Source organism: Atractosteus spatula, chromosome 15 (assembly GCF_055471065.1).
Source record: "Atractosteus spatula isolate fAtrSpa1 chromosome 15, fAtrSpa1.hap1, whole genome shotgun sequence".
NCBI lineage: Eukaryota > Metazoa > Chordata > Actinopteri > Semionotiformes > Lepisosteidae > Atractosteus > Atractosteus spatula.
In genome coordinates this window covers 5,119,969-5,138,928 of record NC_142720.1, presented here as the reverse complement: position 1 = coordinate 5,138,928, position 18,960 = coordinate 5,119,969, and the positions used below count along the sequence as shown (strand labels likewise).

The 18,960-nt window shown below is 44.4% G+C and overlaps 2 protein-coding genes across 2 annotated transcripts; both read right to left on the bottom strand.

Moving 5' to 3' along the window:
* Positions 1-1,885: 1,885 nt before the first annotated feature.
* On the bottom strand, positions 1,886-6,918 carry fbxo5 (F-box protein 5). Its single transcript, XM_088934311.1, has 5 exons — positions 6,863-6,918; positions 4,943-5,655; positions 4,227-4,308; positions 3,044-3,193; positions 1,886-2,491 (listed from the first exon to the last, which is right to left on the bottom strand). The coding sequence occupies exons 2-5, from the start codon at positions 5,629-5,631 to the stop codon at positions 2,240-2,242; spliced, it is 1,173 nt and encodes a 390-aa protein (XP_088790437.1). The 5' UTR covers positions 5,632-5,655; positions 6,863-6,918; the 3' UTR covers positions 1,886-2,239.
* Positions 6,919-7,530: 612 nt separating this feature from the next.
* Positions 7,531-14,796, bottom strand: mtrf1l (mitochondrial translational release factor 1-like). The gene is made up of 7 exons (XM_088934049.1): positions 14,088-14,796; positions 11,902-11,981; positions 11,111-11,294; positions 10,606-10,769; positions 9,797-9,914; positions 8,826-8,962; positions 7,531-8,388 (listed from the first exon to the last, which is right to left on the bottom strand). Exons 1-7 carry the CDS (start codon positions 14,536-14,538, stop codon positions 8,185-8,187), a joined length of 1,338 nt encoding a protein of 445 aa, XP_088790175.1. The 5' UTR covers positions 14,539-14,796; the 3' UTR covers positions 7,531-8,184.
* Positions 14,797-18,960: the final 4,164 nt, after the last annotated feature.

The following is an 18,960-nucleotide window of genomic DNA, read 5'->3' as shown; positions in this document are numbered from 1 at the left end:
AAACTGTCTACATGTTTACTTGTACATTGTCTACTGTTTGTTTGTATATTGTCTTGATGCACTGTCTGCACTTTGTGTTTTTACACTTGTTTCAACAATAAAGAGACTTTCTGTCAGTAAGAATTCCATTGTACCAGTACAGGTACTGGTTACATTTGGCAATCAAGTTCAAGTTCTGGGGCTGAGTGGTTCTCAGTGGGAATTTGAGCTAGTAACAAAGATGGCATAGGGGCAGGTGTGCTGAAATAAAGGGCGCTTCAGGCAAGTTCCCACGCCACTGGTCTCACCTCCTTTCACAAGACACTACGAATAAAACACCCCCGTGCAGACTTGGGGACCTGAGGGATTGTGTGTCTAGCGTGATTCTTGCCACTGCGTCAATCAGTTCTACCTGTTTAAGTGTTACCTTTTCTGTTTTTCTCAGCTAAATCTAAGGAGGTTTTGCACTGTTTGCTAAAACGAGCTCCAGTCCCTAAGGGATGCAGGGCTGCTGGTCCTCCTGTCTGCGAGCAAACTGCAGGCATGCAGAGCTGCGGGCTGCAGGAAGGCCGCGCCTCTCCTCCAATCGGCAGCGAGCTGCTCAAAGGTGGGCGGGTCGGATGAGTCTGCATGCACTTCCTCATCTCCTTCCTCCCGTGTGCGGTTATGCATTTAAAAAAAAAAACAACAGTTTTGCTAGTTGAAAAACACCTTCACAATCTAGAAAACACCCGTCACTCCAGACATACCGTACACAGGGCTGGGATCAGACTCACACGGGCCAGGGCTGAAGCTACACTCTGGAGTCCTTCCTTTCTCTCACTGATACATGTGACAGAATCTACTGCCCCTGCCATCATGGTCACCTGGATATCATGCTCAGATCACTGCGTCTCATTTACATCCTTCCATGATGAATGGGAAAGATGCCCATCTCTGTCCTAAACACGACTGCATCACTTTGTGCCGAGAAATTCTTTGAGGCCAAGATACACCCCCCTCTTTTTGTTTCACCTGCACTTCCAGTTTTCAGCGTCTATGCAGATGAGAATACACCACAAACCCAGATCCGTAAAGCTCTACGTCTTCCCAGATAAAATATTGTATTATTGCTCCACCTAGAGGATAAAATTATACTTGCAGGGCGGATAGAAATGTATTCGTCTAAAGAGCTTTCTTCTGCAAAAGCTTGCGCAGTCTCATTCAATAGACGTAATTGCACATTTCCTGAAATGACCCACATTTCACATCAGAGGCACTTCAGAACCAGCTGTTTCATTAAAGTCAACGACATCAGGGTTTCTGGACCAGGACTGCTGGGTTTAGCTCAAGTTCTAGGCTACAGTAAAGTTTATTCCGGCTGGGATACCTCTTATTTCAGAATTTTATCTAACAAATTATTTCAAAGCTGTACTACAGAACAGCATAGATCCAATAACCTTAAAGCATTTCCATTAAAATGGACAACAGCGTGCAGCATTTTAATTTTGTGGCAAAATGCTTTGACTTAAAATTTCCCACTTACTAAATTACACAAACTGGAACACTTTGACTGCTCTCTTCAAGTCCCAAACCGTTTGAGTCACTCAATCTTTTATCACGGGCACAGTTCACATGGTGCGCACAGAGAAATAGCAGAGAAAAAAGCTCATTCATGTGTGGATAAACACTCCACACCTCAGAATTACAATTAAAAAAAGGTTAGGCCATTTTCTTTAAAAAAAGAAAAAAAAGGTTTATTCACAGACAGTAACAACATATAATTATACAGTATTATAAATATTTACAGTTGTATTTACATATCAAACAGCTCATATTCAGACATTTCAAAGATGCAGGGGATTAGCCAGTCCATCATGCATTCTCAAAAGAGAACACGCCATAGCTGAACCGGTTCCAATTCCCCTTATAAATCTAAAACTGTAAAAAATCATTGTTCGATAAAACGCGACGCTCTTTCACATTTTAAACATACCCGTCATAACACTTTTAACTTTTGGCAGTCGGGAAATTTGATTTAAACTGCACCCTCCCCAGGGGCAGCCCAGGTAGCCAGGGAAGAAACATTAAAACTTCAAGTCAAATTTTTCTTAAAAATAAAATGATTGTTCCCCTACTATAAAAATGTGTGCAGACACTACTGTGCATTACCGCTTCAAAATAAACACTTTTTTTTTTACCCATACAGAGCAATGTCTACGAGGAATGCATAGAAATAATTTAAAAAGAGTTCATTCACACAAATGAGTAAAAGGGCAGATCAGAGCCTCTTCAGATTCTTCTTGCTCCTGCTGCTGCCTGCGAGCAGTGTGGTTTTCTCCCTGGCCTGGCCCCTTTTCCCAGTCCTGCAGCTCTGCGAGCCGTGGTACGCGCACAGGCAGCTGGTGCAGAAGTCAAAGCCACAGCTGGCCCGGGTGCAGGTGGCTCTGCGCAGGTAGGAGTCGAACTTGGCCGGGGAGCCGCAGTGCGAGCACGGCTTCAGGGCTTCGTGCTGCTTCAATGCGTCTGCTGCCTGCGGAGAGAAGAATCGCATGCAACCTTATAATCTGAATTACAACACTGTCAATATGTTTTGCAGGATCATGCTAAGACTTGCGCTCTGACATCCGGGTGGAGCGGTGGCACTGTGGCTCAGGACCTGCAATTTCTTCTATTGGGAATTTGTCTTTTCGCAGACCCCAGCTTGCTCTCCATGAGACACACAGACAGGGAGAGAAGCTTGGGGTCAGAGCGCAGGGTCTGCCATTTATACAGCGCCCCTGGAGCAGCTGGGGTTAAGGGCCTTGCTCAGGGCCCCAGCGGAGCAGGATTCCTCTGCCGGCCGCGGGATACGAACTGGCAACTTTCCAGCCACAGGCGCAGATCCTGAGCCACAGAGCCACCGCACCACCACAGCAAAGCCAGAGGCTATCCCAGAACCCCTGGCGTGAGGTGAAGGCCGCACGTGGCGCCACCCTGGCCTGGTGTGCCAAGAGTCGTCCCCCCTGCATCGGTCACCTCGCTCCCCCCAAACGCCCGTGACCCCGTCACGCCTGCGCGTTCCCTGGCACGAACTCGCCCGTACCTGCTGGAACTCTGTGTGCCGGCTGGGCCCGCACTCCTTCCTCCTGGGTGGCTTGTGGACGGGAGTAGAGGCCGCAACCTGGAGGCAAGACAGGACCTCTCTGGAAAAGGCGAAGTCCCTCGTGGTGAAATCCCCAGACGTTTCTGCATCCTAAGGGGGGGTAAAGAAAAAATGAGCTCAATCTCTCCTGAGCACCTAGCAACACATAACCAGCAAGTTGCTGATGGCCGAAGATCTTGGGATTACAAATAACTGCTTTTACTCTCACAGCACAGTTCTCTAGCCTTTGCCACAAAAACAAACATATAGGAGGATCAGTCCTGTATTTTAACATCCAAATGCCAAAAGACTTCACACAAAAAAGTCAAAATATGCCAGAATTTATTGACCAGTCCCTTTCCACCGGCTGTGCCAAATTCCAAGTGTGCTAGCCATAAGAACAGGACCCTCAGCTGTGGTCTAGTACGTCTGTAGCCCAGCTACGCGTAGGTTGCCGTCAAAGCACGATTAAAATCCATCGGGCTCCAGCTCCTAACATAATGCATGGCATGTCGTTTGGAAGATGTGGGATCTTAAATTAATGTCATTTGGAATTGCGACTAAGATGGAGTTTCAACTTGCACAGGTAGGGTGCGGATCGACAGCATTAACCCTTCATTCATCTCGTTGGCATGCTGCAAGCCCTGCAGAGCTGAAGAGGAGATAGATAGCTGGATAGCTGTTCAGCCAGTTAAACGAGAGCTCACAGCTGGCACCTAGCATGGCCCAGGCCTCAGCTGTGATATGGAAGATATGCTTCCAGAACAGACAATCTCATATTAATTCTGAGTATGGTGTGCAGCCATTTTCACTGAAAGGAATGGCACCCTATCAGCATCACGACCATGTTAGGCCATGTGTCTGCTCTGTGTGGTGTCGGTTCAAGAGTAGGAGGCTCTCCTAACTAATCAGTTATCAAGGATCCCATTGCACTGGTTGTAAGAGCCAAGTTACCCTGTTCTTATCCGAGAGCTAAGGTATTCATGTGCCCCGGATAAAAAGCTCTTTGGGCACATCCAGTCTTAATTCAACTGGCAAACCGAGATCGCGCTTCTCCACCCAGTCAGCTGAGCAATGAGACTGCCCTTCCTCCCCTATGCCCGGCACTCTGGCATGCTTTGGGAAGTAACGCTCGGAATATTACCTTTTTATCCGTTTTGCACATCTGGAAGGCCCACTTGTCTTCACAGATGACTCTCCGCCACGTTTTACTCACTTTTTGACAGCTGTCGATGTAAAAGAAAAAAAAATGACATGAGCATCACAGACAGCACATGAAGAGAACCTTAACCTTTCTGGAATAACTCTGGAGGGATATTCAATGTACACAATGTCACTGATCGAGGAATGGTTTTGACTACTCCCAATCTAATGGGGTCCCCAGACCTCCATCTCTCTACGCCCACATTTAGAACCCCTCATATCTCCCCACTGCTTTCCATATCAATCTTATATTGATGCTCAGATTGGCCTCTCTTTTCCTCCAACCGTTCACATCACCAACGATGCATCCACGCTAATTGTGAACATAAATTACAAACAAGTGGTGGGGTCTTTGGGCTCATCTAGCTCATCGGGCCAATAGTGGATAATTAATCACAGAATCACATACAGCCAATTCCTAAAAGAAGCTAGGGTACTGAATTCAATAACATGGCTGAGTTGCTGACCTCCCGAAAACCTTTTAAGCAAAGGAAAGTTATATTTCATTTTGTGTCATCGCATCTCCAGTCTTGAGCTGACCTCGCTTATACCCCGCACGTAAAGTCAACAGGTCCATACCCTAACTCACCCTAAACAGGGGCATCTGCTGAACAAACAAGTCAAATAAGGAACTGCATCACCGTGAATGACACTTACTTGATCAAATCCACATCCGTGAGAAAGTGTAAAATCTTGGCCAGGACGTGTCTCATGTCCCTCTCCAGTAATTCCTGGAAAATGTCCAGCTGCTCGACGCCCATCTTCCTCCCTACGACCCCCTGGAGTCGGAAGTCCTCTGCGACCTCTCCGACGACGCTCCAGTCGAATTTCTGGGTTCTCTTGTACCTCCTCCTCAACTCCTTGCAGACAGTTTGCTGGAAATGCAGCACCGGGAGCCCCAGCGCGACCGGGCTGGCCCCGCAGGGAGAGGCGTGCACAGACGGCGAGCACCGGGTGAGCTGGTGGTGCCTCCTGGGCACCTTCTGATCATCGTCCGCGGCCCCGGGGCCGAGCTCCTCCTGCTCCGTCTGGCTGCTGTGAAGCGACAGATACCCGCTGTCCTCCTGGGAGACATTGCCGCTGAGGATGCAGTCGCTGTCGAAGTCCCTGCTGTCGGAAAGCTCGACGGCGAGCGAGGTCCTGCGGTTCTCCTTGTTGTGGACGCCCCTGAGGGGCTCTCGGAACAGGCAGGGGCTGGCCGGGCGCTGGGGGTCACAACACACCGGGGGCTCCTCTTTCAGGGAACGTTTCTCCCGGCAGAAGTCCACAGTGCCGTGCCTCCCGTCGTCTTTCTCCGCGTTTTTCACGGGAGAGGGTTTCTGGAGGGGTGCGAACGGGCACTTCATCTCTCCGGGACTCGGTTAAAATATCTTTTAAAAAAGTAAAAGAAACAATGAGGAGCGTTAATACTCAAGACTCTGGGACCTGGTAGTCAGCTGTGGCACCTGACTCAAGTTATGAAACTTCCTGCTACAATTTTGTTAAATTTCTGTTCAGTTTTGTTCCACCGTGGCAAGGGTACTTAGGTACTGTATGCAGTTCACAGGATTGTTAAATGTCTAAATAATGGCCTGCAAAATAAATTGCAACCCAAAGAAACGTAATGCATATAGGAATACAAACTGCCTTGAGGACTTTTATTTCTTGCTTTCGTATATGGACCCGTGCTCACGCCAGCTTGAAAATTACCATCCATCTTTCTCAGCAGTAGAAAGCGCGGACACTACGTCCTGCAATACAACAGCTACAGCAGTTTTCTATAGTTCCTTAAAAAAATAAGCAGATTCAATCGTGACTATTAATCACTAATGGAGGGGAGTATTCTAGATGTCAAAAGCAAACTTTAGAAAGCTGTCCGCGGAGCGACCACCCCACCCCCACGGAACGCGGTGGCGCCTCTACAGTATGCAAATACAGAGCCCTGTTGTTCAGGAGCTGGGGGGGAAGTTAGGCCCATATTTCAGGATGTTTACCTCCAGATTGAATCTTACACGCTCGTACTTGGATAAATCAAACATGAAAGATGGAAAATATCGATTCTGCATTTAAACCTCTTAAAATAAAACAGCAAATGGTTGTGGCATCCAGCCTGAATGCAGAAACAAATGGATTTGCCGGGAGGCTGGGCAGACAGTCTTTTTCCTTTTAATGGATTATTCCCGACACCGATCGCAATCGTCAACAATGGCATTATTTTTAATTATTGACCCTTTCACATCTGGAGTCCAACCCGTCGGATTTTTAGGCAGACGGTGGCGCGCGATCGAGGGGCCTCCCACGGCACGGATTCGCGCGCGGACTGGACACGCTGCGCCAATACCGCTAAAATACCGACGGAACCGGATCGCTACCGCCACGACACATAACAGCAGTAAATAACGTTTTTTTTTTCCTTTGCTAAAAAAAAAGGAACATTAGTCGATTTTTTTTGAATCTGCAGAAAAAAAAAAACAAGACCGAGAAGCGCCATTCAAACTCGGTAGCCGCTGGCAGCGCTTGCAAGAACTCTCCCAGTTCAACAGCTTAATCTGCAGTTAAAACTCGCGATTCGCCCAGAGGAAGGGAGACATGTCTTACCTTCTTGCAGTGTTAAGAATTTACGCGTGATCCTTCCCCCTTCTCTACTCCAGATGCGGTATTCTCCCCAGGCTGCTGTGTTGTGGTACAGTACTACACTAGCCCCAGTCGCGCCCGCCGCCTGTTTCTTATCCAGTTTGAATTCCGTATCCAAAAAGACAGCAGCCAATCAGAATCGAGGGTGTAACTTTAAAGTGCCCCCTCGACCAATGGGGAGGGAGCCCGACTGGGCGCGCGTGAGTTTCCCGTCTTGCGTTTGACGACGTGACGCTGCGTGAGAAAGAGGGAGGGGCTTCCTCCGGGCAGGGTACACTAATCAAGCGGGCTGGTGGACTGTGCTGCGAATTCCATTTTTCTTACAAGAGCCAGCACGCCAAGGCGTCCGGCGTCACATACTGTAGGTTCAAATTTCACCGAACAAGGGGTTTAAATTTAGACTTTAAAAAGATTTCGAGTTTTGATTTTTAAAGTTTCAGCATATATAAACTGATAAAACTAGGGCATTTATTTTTTGAAATAATCCTTATTTGGTCAAATATATATAGTAAAGCAAATACTAAGTCTCTCTTTCAAAATTTAAGATTTCATATTGTGAACCAACTATACAGCTGGCATACATTTAATCGAAGATAATCTAGAATTAAGTCTGTAAAATATTTTAGCATACATTAAAATAAATAACTTTATTTTTTTAATAGTGTATTACAATGCTTTGTGTTTGTCACAATCAACTGGAAGACATTTGGCCCACCTAGCTTGTTTGCATGCTGATAGTTTGGTTTTTCATAAAAGCCAAACTAGCACCACTCAAAAAAGCAACAGGGACAAAAAATAAATTACTTTCAATTAGGCAAAAACTTTGAAAAAGTCCCATTGCCACTGTAAAATAGCAGCTTATACAGAATGCCCATGAATGTGCAAGAAAAGAAACAATGTTGTCACATCAAAAATTAAGTTTAGTTTTAATTTGAGATGACTGCATTCAAAGGAGTTTTTAAAATGTATAAATAACATTCTTATGACTGAATAACCTTCCCATTTTGGTGGGAAAGACAAGATCACACACATTTCTGAAATTAAACAATTTCATTAATTTTTGACAGTGTTTACAATTCCTGGAAACAGGAATAAGTCTGAATGTGGAGCTGTGCCAATGTACAGGTTGCAAACCAACAAGCAGAGGTTGATTCTACCTTGGAATGGAAAACAGAGTTCAGCTGTGGAGCTTTCTCCAGGGGTCAGGAATAAATTACACACATTCCCACTGCTCAATAAAAAGCACAGCTTTATTTTATTACCAAACTAGCGAACAACATCAGCTATCAGAGTTCATTTTCTTTCAGAATATCCAAGAGAGCTTCCTGCTCAGAAAAGTCCTGTAAAGATTGAATCAGGTCATTGAGCTGTTCCTTCCCCAGCATGAAGCTCTTGATATCGTACACGGTTTTGCTAATCCTGTGGTCAGTCACCCTGTCCTGGGGGAAATTGTAGGTTCTAATCTTCTCAGATCTTCCCCTGGATCCAATCTGCCAAAATAGAAGCCATTTGTTTGTGTTTTTTTGGAAGAGTGTATATATATATATTTCCCCTGAGAGAATGAAGTAAACAGGAAAAATACAGTAAGTTCAGTGTTTGTTTCTACAGTGATCTATTGTTGGCATTTCAGACAGCTGATACAGTAGTGGAATTAATTGCTGTGCCAGTTGTAGAACATGCAAGGAATTAAGCAGTTGCCAGACAGGATATTTTTTTAAGCAGAACGACTACTGTTACTCAAAAGTAGGGCGTACTGGACTCTGGATTGTAGATTGTTGAGCGCCAGGAAGCCTCAGACATCAGAGGCCAGCACATTAAAGACAATATCCTGCACGACGAGGAGCTGGCGAGGACTGCCACCCAGCGAGAGACCGAATGAACACGCGGACTCCTTGAGCTGCTGGCGCCGTGTCGGACGCGCACCCACCTGCAGTTTGCGCGCACTGTACCGCTTGCTCATCTGCTCCTCCAGCTTCATGCTGTAGAGCTTGGCGCGGAGCACTTTCATGGCCTTCTCCTTGTTTTTCAGCTGAGACCTCTCTTGCTGGCACTCAGAGACCACACCTGAATTTTACACCAAAGGGGGCAATTAACCCGAGGATTTTTGAAAAAAGAGCTGGATCAGATCCCTCAATCAATTAACTACTAACAACCAAATGGGCCACATGGTCCTCTTTTTCTGTCCCCTTTCTTGTAGCACCCTGCAGGACCATCGCAGTACATTTTACTTCTGTGTCTGTCACTCCCGAGTTAAAACTGGAGGCTGCCTTTAATAATATTATATGCTGAATGTTGGAAATGTGTCATACAAACATGGCAATGCAGGTGCTTACTTGATTCTGCTTTCATCTGTAGGTTACTGCCTTAATTACAAGATAAACATTTCTTGATTTCACTTCAGTCTTGATATGAGGAGGAGCTGCACCCATTATTTGAATATTTGAATAACCAACTAATTTGAGCCTTTGTGGCAGAAGAGATGTCCGAAAGCAATTCTCTCTTCCAGGCAATTTGTATTGGAGCACAGTCAAGGAGAAATCATTTACTGCAGAGCGCACAGCTACAACCCATGTAATGGGCACCTCGTCTTGTGTTTTTGTATAAGCCAGTGTCAATCAATCGTTTATTTGCTATAGTGACATTTGCAACAGATATAGCAGTGGCCAGTAACGTACAACAAAATACCCCTAACAATATCAATGTAGAAGCCACACTGAAGTCGACGCCCTGCAGAAAGAGTGGCTTACTGGTGCAATAATGGGCCCCTAATTCAACTGTCCTCACGTGTCCTCCCTATCTGTCATCCGTTCCCGAGGAGGATGAAGTGGGTTCTCTCCCGTACGTGGAGAGCTTTGGGAAGCAAAGGAAGGAAACGCAAATGCAAGGAAGCCCCCTCACCCGTCGGGAGGTGTACGATCCGCACAGCGCTGTCCGTCGTGTTGACATGCTGGCCTCCGGCTCCACTGGCTCGCTTCGTCTCGATCCGCAGGTCCTTCGCGTTAATTGTGAAATCAATCTGCGGCAAGAAAGACAAAACGACAAACAGAGATTGAGGTTCTTGGGGGAAAATAACTGACCCCACCTTGATGTGCACAAAATGTTGAGCGTTGCCAAGAATTGTATAATACGGTTGTTGCACGTTCAGCTTTTAACAAGAACAAACAGACCAGGCATTCTCTAATTTGTTCTGTCTTGCAGATTCCTATTCAGGAAATCGCAAAGGACCTACAATTTCAGCATACAATAAAGATAGAATTATGGTAAATCTACTGTTAATACTTACAGTATTAAACACTGAAAAGCCTGGTGTGACAGTGCAGATCTTACGTAGCACTAGATTTAGGGGTAAGAGGTATTCCCTTTGTTTCTGAAGATCTTCTGGTCTCTGGGGACCCAAAGTTATGTTCACACCTGTCTGCGATACAGGCTCTTGCATGCCAGACACCTGCAAGCCTGCGGTGACATTAGTGAAAGCTGCCCCCATCCCTCTTTCCTGCTGTGGAAAGGGGCACGAGACTGCCTCGCTCATCCCGTTTTTAACAGAACAGTCCACCTGTAAAGGTAAGGTTTACCATTCAAACAATGGCGCAGACCGCAAAACGCAAATCTCTTCCAAATGTCTGGCAAGGAGAACACGGGGCTGCGGCCTCTAGGTCCACCTGTGCGGGAAGACCGCAGTCACTCGGAGGTCTTTTATCTCGACTGACCTCGGTGGGCTGGGGCAACACTGCCACCGTCATGGTGCTGGTGTGAGTCCGGCCCTGCTTCTCGGTCCTGGGCACCCGCTGCACGCGATGCACACCTCCCTCGTACTTCATGCACCTGTAGCACTGCGCACCGCTGACACCGGCCACGGCGTGCCGCAGTCCACCTGCGTCAGAGAGAGGCACAGGAACAGGAGACGTACCCCCTTCAGCAACAAGGCACACTGCAAAGTGCACATATCCAGGTAACCTAGCTTGAGATCAATATCCACTTTTCGATTGCAATATATATTTCAACAAAGAAGTAGAATGTGGAAAACCTAACTAGAATATCTCATATATACGTATCATAGATTACTCTTATTTCAAGCCTTAGTATTTTTCATTTCTCCATCGCGAGTCCTGCTGTGCATTGCAAAATGGAGGTCCTTCCTGTGGTCTCTTCTCGAGAAACTGATCAACCGAGCTATTTCTGGAGTCATCTGCGTTCTGAATTCCAAGTGCTGACCTATTTCGCTGGGGAAATACTCCAGAGTTTCGAACCTCCATCCCTGGAAAGAGGCGAAGTTCTGGTACATGTGGAAAATCTCGGCCGCGAAGAGCATTGCCTCTTGTCCCCCGACACCCGCTGTCACCTCCAAGACCAGGTCGCCTTCGTCAGCCTCTTCAGTGGGAACCAGGTGAGAAAGGATCTGAAATCACAGTCAGCCAAACAAATTCACTTTTTGTCTTTTTTTTTAAAGCCTCTGTCGGCTTGTAAGTTATTTATACTTACAGGTATTTATATCTACAGAAAATGCAAGATCAAGCTCCAAACATTTAAAACGGCATGCCTTAGTATCAGTGCTGTAGCCTGTAGTGATGTTTTACTATACTGGGCACAGTTTACCTGCTCCCATCCAGACAAAAAGGTTATTGCTTTTTTAAATTAAATTGTAGCTTGGCTGAAAGGGTTTTTTTCACAGTGTTTTTTGATGGATACCCAATCTATCCAAGCCAACAATATAAAAATAAATGCAAGGACATACTGTACAATATAACATATTCATTTATTTAAAAAGTTTTCGGAATCTGTTGAACCGCAGCAAACAAATAAATACCTGAAAATGACATGGACTGCAGGATAAATATGAACACAGTGCTGTGAACTCTGAACATCCTGAAGCAATTGATGTTTTTAATCTTTTAAACCTTACGTACAACATAAAAATCTCCTTTTATCAGTTATACATATATAAAACAAAAAACATAAAACCTCTAGTGCACTCCAATGATGGATGCTTTTGCATTGGTTTCTACCTTTTTCTTCAAACCTTGTACTTCTTCCTGGCCCAGGATCCTTTCCTTTTCAGCAAGTTCACGTATTTCAGCATCATCGTCTGAAATACATGCACAAAGAGCGGCTCAGGAGACTTGTCCAGTAAGACAATCGTAATAAATATATAATAAACAAGGAACAAGTACGAGATTTATTCCATGCTGAAAAGAGAAGTAAGAAAGCATACATTTTGGCTGTGGAGCCTTCTTATAATTGCTTCAACTTATACAGCACTTTCTGGACACTCCAAAGCACTTTGCAGAAAACGGGGATCCCCTCCACCACCAGTTTGCAGCCCCTTGGATGATGCGACGGCAGCCATAGTGCGCCAGAACGCTCACCACACACCAGCTCTCAGTGGGGAGGAGAGCAGAGTGATGAAGCCAGTTCAGAGATGGGGATTATTAGGAGGCCATGACTGGTAAAGGCCAGGGGGAAATTTGGCCCAGATGCCAGGATAACACCTCTACTCTTTTCGAGAGACACCCTGGGATTTTTAATGACCACAGAGAGCCAGGATTTCAGTTTTACGTCTCATCCGAAGGACGGTGCCTTTTACAGTATAGTGACCCCAGAGTATTTGGACACACACAGACCGCAGGGTGAGCGCCCCCTACTGGCCTCATTAACACCTCTTCCAGCAGCAGCCTTAGTTTTTCCCAGGAGGTCTCCCATCCAGGTACTGGCCAGGCTCACACTGTTGAGCTTCAGTGGGCTGCCAGATGTGAGTTTCAGGGCGATATGGCTGCTGGCTAAAGAATTCCCACAAAAAGTCCCTCTCGCTCCCAGTTTTAAACACACTAGGAATACTTTTCATCTGTACTACTTCAGCTCTCCATTTAATTTGCTGCAACCCCATCTATTGATAAGTAAGTTGAAGCAAATGTCCATTAACCATAACATTATAAGATCGTACCATTCATTTTTAACAAATCGCACACAGTACAGTATGTCAGGGTCAACAAAACTCTTTCCGAGTCAGGATCTATTAGCACAGGTGCCCCTCAGGGCTGTGTGAGCTCTCCACTACTGTTCACACTTTATACAAGTGATTGTACAAGCAGTAGTCAAAGCAACTTCATTTTCAAATTCTCAGATGATACAGCTGTTCTTGGCTTAATGCATAGAGGTAGCAGCTCATCTGTATGCATGTCAGACATCCAAAGGTTTGTGCAATGGTGTGACAACAATAGCCTAATTCTGAATTTAAAAAAAAACTAAAGAAATAGTTTTCGATCCCAGAACAGTTAGTGATCACTCACAGGTAGTAATCCACAACAAACCTATCACTCAGGTTGATTCATATAAGTACTTAGGTGGACACATAGACAGTAACCTGTGCTGGTCTACTCATGTTGAGAGTGTTTGCTCCAAAGTTCAGCAGCGCTTATATTTCCTGCGAAGACTAAGAGTGTTTGGGGTTCGACAGGAAGTAATGCTACTCTTTTACAGTGCTGTAATTGAGAGCATTATCAGGTATGGTATTTCAGTGTTTTTTGGTAATCTATCAGTTCATTTTAAATCGCAAATTACCCGCCTCATCCAGACAGCTTTGAAGGTCATGGGAGTGAAACAGCACCCCTCCCTGTAGACAATCTTTGAAAAATCCATAATCAAACAGGCAGGGAAAATTATATCAGATCCAAAAAAGGGCTAAGCATTTTTAAATACTCATGCTGAGATCAAGTCACGCACAGAAGTAATAATATTAGTGCCAAGCAGTACACATTGTAACATCTGGACAACAGCATTTGGGAAAAGCCATTAGCCCCACCGATGCAGTAACAGGATTAAGCCTTTCGCACACATCATTGTGAAAAACTATAGCAGAAACCTTGTGTATCATGTCTCTGTAACCACCCCCACACACTTGCCTTTTAGCAACATTGGAAGAACTGGAGACTAATCCACTCAAGTCTCTCTCTTTTAACTCTTTAGTTTGGAAGTTCAGCTGGAGCTGAGGAACTTCAGCCAATCATCTCTTGGATACAGACTTGGAAGAGGCCAGTGTGAACAACATTTATTGACAGGGTGTGTGGGAGTTTCTGTTCTTTCCTTTGTTAAATACACTTCCACATAGTTCCCACGTCTCTTATAATGGCGTCCTGTATTTTGGAAAATACACAGATGACTGATGCTCATCACCTGCACCTCGCGTTACTCTCACCTTTCAGTAAAGCCTCTGTGGCTTTCAAATCCTCCTCTTTTAGCCTCAAAGTGATCAAATCATCTATTAACGGGGTCAAAGTCGCGATTTTTCTCCGTAGCACTCTAAGACTCTCCTCCTCGTTCAGTCGGCCTTCATCTGTGTTTACTCTCTTCAAGAAGTCCTTGTAGTCCGCCTCCAGCTTCTCCAGATAGCTCTGCAGCGATCTCTCTCGGAACAGCTCCTCGGGTGAGAGCACGTTTGTAGTCATCGTGGGGTGAGAAAGATGCACACTCCTTCCCATCCGTGGGTATCTTGATAGTCTGCATGGCTGCCTTCCTCCTACAGACACAGGGATTCTGTCAGTGCAGCACCTCTGAGAAAGTCTCCGGAGAGAGGAGCGGGCAGCGGCCCAGCTGTGCACTCTTGCACTGCAGCTCACAGTCCGTAAGGCCACGATCGAGATAGACATCGCCTTTGAATAATGTGGTGTCTTTAAAATGCGGCTGTTTTAATGCCCAGCGTGCAAAACTGCACATGACATTGTGTACGCTGCCACTGTTCTTCACCCACGGCGCCCACAGAACAAGCCGCAACACGCTGACCCTAAACTAGTTTAGCGCACGCCAAGCTCGGAAATTAAAGTTTTCATCTAATTGTATTCCCAAAATGTGTTCGCCCACCGCAGAGCTTTAGGTCTCCCTGAACACCACCATATTACTTAGCTCACAGCCGCATGCGCAAGTCTCACAATTAGTAGAACAGCGCTTACCATATAAAAGGGAACAAATGCGCAGCTAGCTTTCTGGTCAGGCAAGCGCATGGTTACAGGGAGGGAGATAGTTTGCAACTCGACAAGGGTTACAATTACAACTACTGGCCCGTGTGTCTGTAGAGGTGTTTCAGCACAGACGCAATGATTTCTATAGGTGGTGCTGTAACAGAAAAAAAAACTAAAGTCGTAAAGTAAAACAGTTGGATCAAGACGATTTTTGTTCTCGGTAATACATTTTGTTAAGACTAAAATCACTGACAAGTAAATTCTGTGTAATTTCACACGATGCTTCTGTTTTCGTGATTAAATTACTATAGTCCGTTTGCACCTTTAAAGGTGTGAAACGCAGGCATCCTTCAACATGTGCTGTTATATTTGCATTTTTACAGTCTGTTGTTTGTGTATCCAGCTGAAGCCCGGTGTGTCATATTCAGCCTGTTTTGGCTCCGACGGTGTGAACGTTTGACCTTTTCGCCTGTGTCGCTTAGACCTACAGGATAGAAAAGATCAATAAGGTCAATCAATCAATAAGATCAATAATTCATCTCATGTCTCAGGCGAGAAGAGACCGCTGATCTAACTGAAGGATATTGTCAGACACAATTCCCGGACTGAGGATATTTGTTTTTTTTTTCCTGTTTAAATAGTATCATGATGAGTTCTAGATAATGTAGGATCACCCCACACATTCTTGGAAATACTTTGCATTATTGCCAGATAAATCCGCTGGTGTCGCTGACATTTATTTGGAAAGTGTAATTACTCCATAACCCATACTTATTCATTGGCAACAGACATTTCCCGGAATCTTTTCCAGTTATTGGAACGTTTTGAGAAAAAAAAACTTTGCATAAATAATAATGGGGGAAAGTGGAGGAATAAGAACTTAAATTGAGTTCATTAAAATTAATTTTAAAATTTTAGCGCTCACCCTCTACAAAGGGATAGTTCTGCACTGCGGATGATTTTACAAGTTCATTTTACAAGCATTGAATCGTGATATCGGAAAATAAGATAAGATCACTTTATTAGCCCTATACAATTTCTTGCATTAGGAATTTGTCTCTTCGCATACCCCAGCTTGCTCTCCATATCACAGTGAAGCGCGTTTTTGATAATCGTTTTCATAAGCAAGTGATAGAAAATTAAAGATGATAAAATGAATCTGATTTAGGCTAAAATATAGGTAACTCATTCACAAGTAATGTTTCCAAAACACAAGACTGAGTCAGATGAACATCCAAGTACTACGGCCGGAGTTTTTAAAAGACATCTAGACATCAACCACATTCTTCTCCAGATTATGACAACGCAACAGTGAATATATTTAATGCAACGTCCAACAATCCTAAATCCCAAAGGCGTTGATCTCTTGATAATTAGGGCACACGATTTCCTTCCTGTGTTTCGGTCTTGATCTTCACCAGACATCATTCAACGGGTTAAATCACTTCATCATCTGTGCCCAAATGAACCGTCTCTCTAATAAGGTGACTGAGTGCTTATTTAACAGTCATCGCATCTCATTCGTGTAACATAGTGAGTCACAAATGATCAATCAAAACGACAGCGTTTAATCAATATCCAGAATCTGTGTACTTCTATTTTTCTTAAATGATTGAGTGGTTTCTTTTAATAGTATATTGTAACGCAACGGGGTTCAGGCGGGCGCCCTTGCCGCATTAGGTCGGCCCCGCACCGTCGAGGGCTCAAACCCGGGACTCCCGCGTCACTCAACAGGGACCCAGCCCGGTGAGCTAAAGAGAGATCTTTTTCGCCCAGTAGCTGTAGTCCTGCTATCACAGGGAAGGGCGGTGACGTCACCTGTTCTGGTAAACCGGCTCTTACACACCCTGATGGCCGTATGCGTTACAATATACATATATGCGAACTCTTCCTTAATCACGAATTCTTAAGAAAACAGCTCCATTCAACGTAAAACACCTCACCAACACATTTGAGTCCAAAAAAATTTTAGAAAATTACTGTTCAGATTAAAACTCGTTTCCTCTTTGTGCCTGAAACCTGAAAGCCCACCTTGCCACCATAAAACCAAGGAGAGTTTTGAGACACGTTAGTTTCCATTTTTAGATTTATTGACAATGCAAGAAACGTCATCTGATTTCTGAACTGTTTTAATCATCCTAACTAAATAATACAAAGATGCTTTGGAAAAGTACCAATATATATACAGTACATTTAAAATACTTCATATATAAAATGTTTGCAATTGTCCCGTTGCAGAAAGCCTGGAGAGAGAGAAGAAAGAGACACAACTAAGATAAACATGGAAAAATCAAGATACTAATAAAGATTTCAGAGATCTAGTTTAGTGGCACACAACTCTGGTCTCAGAGGTCTGCAATGTCTGTCAGTTTTTCTCTCACCTCTTCAGCTCAATGAGATCATTAAGAGTATATTAATTTTAAATGGACCAATTTAAAACCTCTCAAAGATCTTCATCTGCGGATGATTTAAAAGAAACGCTCCTGGATTCTTGCTCTCAGGAACTGGAGTTGTGCACCATTGTGCTTTTTGATAAGACTACATCGTAGAGGTAGACGTGTGGTCATCTCCTTCTTACGTGCTACAGCAGTATAGGCTTAATTCAGCCCCGGACTTCACAGTTTGGGAGGACTTAAGAGATGAAGTCCACTGCGGTCAAAGAATTCTTTAAAAATAGCAAAAACGAAGTACAAATAGAAACTCTGCGACTCTTGAGTACTGGCCAACCAGGAATTACTGACTGCCCTCTTAAACCGATCAGCTAGGCCAGTGAAGGACATTCCAAAGCCTCTAGATTTATTTGAAGAATTAGCTTTTTTTTAAAAAACAATAAGTAATGCAGCTTCAAAAGGGGTCTGATTAACTGCATTACAGTGTAAGGCTACATTTTCAGTGTTTACTTTGTTCATGTGACACCTAACTTACCTTTGGCTCTGCTTCCCAGGTAAAAACACAGAAATTATGAAACAAGGAGAGCTGCCTTGCAATTAAGTTCTCAGCCTCACAGTTTGGTGCCATGAGTTCCTGTAGGAGTTTACAGGTGGAAATACAGATCACTAATGTCATTGCTTGTTTCTTTACTTTCAGTCCTGTACGCTCCCAACTTATAGCTCCATACTGCTGTGCATTTATTTGCACCAGTGGTGAAGGGAGACATCCCGATATAGAATACTGGAAAAATTACAATACTGAAAACAATTATAGCCAATATATCCTCTACCCAGGGGACAGTGAATACATTCTCAGGTGTGGTTTAGTAAAGACACAATGGCTGATAATGGCTTTTTGAAGGGAGGTATGTTGCTATAAAACAAGAACCAAAAACGTGGAACACTGACTGTAAGGCAGGGAGGATGTCAGGTCCTCAGGGGCCACAGAGCATTTTAAGACCCCTTTCTAATTATTCTAATACTTCGCCTTTGAGGTCAAATTGGACTTTATTCACACAGCACAATGCCCACAATCCATTTGAAGGCTTAGAGAGAAGACCTAAATTTCATTAGTACATCAGATGAGACAAACCATTTCGCTGTAAATGTGGGTCTGATATCAGACAAAAAACAATGGTCCTCCAGGAATAAAGCCAGGCTCCCCCCAGATGAAACAATTTTCTAAATTCCATCATCTCTCTCTTCATAGGTACACTATTGTCTCTTTACAACTAAATGCTTGACAATAAATATTTACCTTTAGTATCCATCACAGGAATTCATTTTATCCTTTCATTTCCTTTGCTAAAAAACAATTTAGGTTTTTGGCAAACCAAACGGACCACATTGGGAAGCCTTGTTTTGAATTCCCTGAATGAATAAGAATCAGAAATAGGACTAAAAGATTTCTTTAGATCAGTGGCCCCTAGCTTTGGTCCTGGAGAACCCTGACCCTCCAGGATCGATGGGTCTGTCTGCGATTGGAGGTTGAAGAGCTCCCTCATTTTGACTAACCAAGCCAATAACGCGTTTAATTAAGGTAATGAGAACTGAGCTGGATATAAAACCAAAGATCCCTGAAGCTGTCTGGATCTGTGAGGTGAGACTTCGGCTTCCCATATGCTTAAGCCTTCTACTGGAAAATAAAAATCCAAAACAAAACAGACCAGATCTTTTCTGCATG

Coding starts and splice junctions, on each gene's coding strand:
- fbxo5 (XM_088934311.1), bottom strand. CDS start 5,631: ATGAAGTGCCCGTTCGCACCCCTCCAGAAACCCTCTCCCGTGAAAAAC. Junction 4,309..4,942: donor ACGGATGTGGATTTGATCAA/GTAAGTGTCATT, acceptor TTACATCGACAG/CTGTCAAAAAGTGAGTAAAA. Junction 2,492..3,043: donor GGCACACAGAGTTCCAGCAG/GTACGGGCGAGT, acceptor TTCTCTCCGCAG/GCAGCAGACGCATTGAAGCA.
- mtrf1l (XM_088934049.1), bottom strand. CDS start 14,538: ATGTCTATCTCGATCGTGGCCTTACGGACTGTGAGCTGCAGTGCAAGA. Junction 9,915..10,605: donor TGTTGCCCCAGCCCACCGAG/GTCAGTCGAGAT, acceptor TTCTTGCCGCAG/ATTGATTTCACAATTAACGC. Junction 8,963..9,796: donor GATCGTACACCTCCCGACGG/GTGAGGGGGCTT, acceptor TGTAAAATTCAG/GTGTGGTCTCTGAGTGCCAG.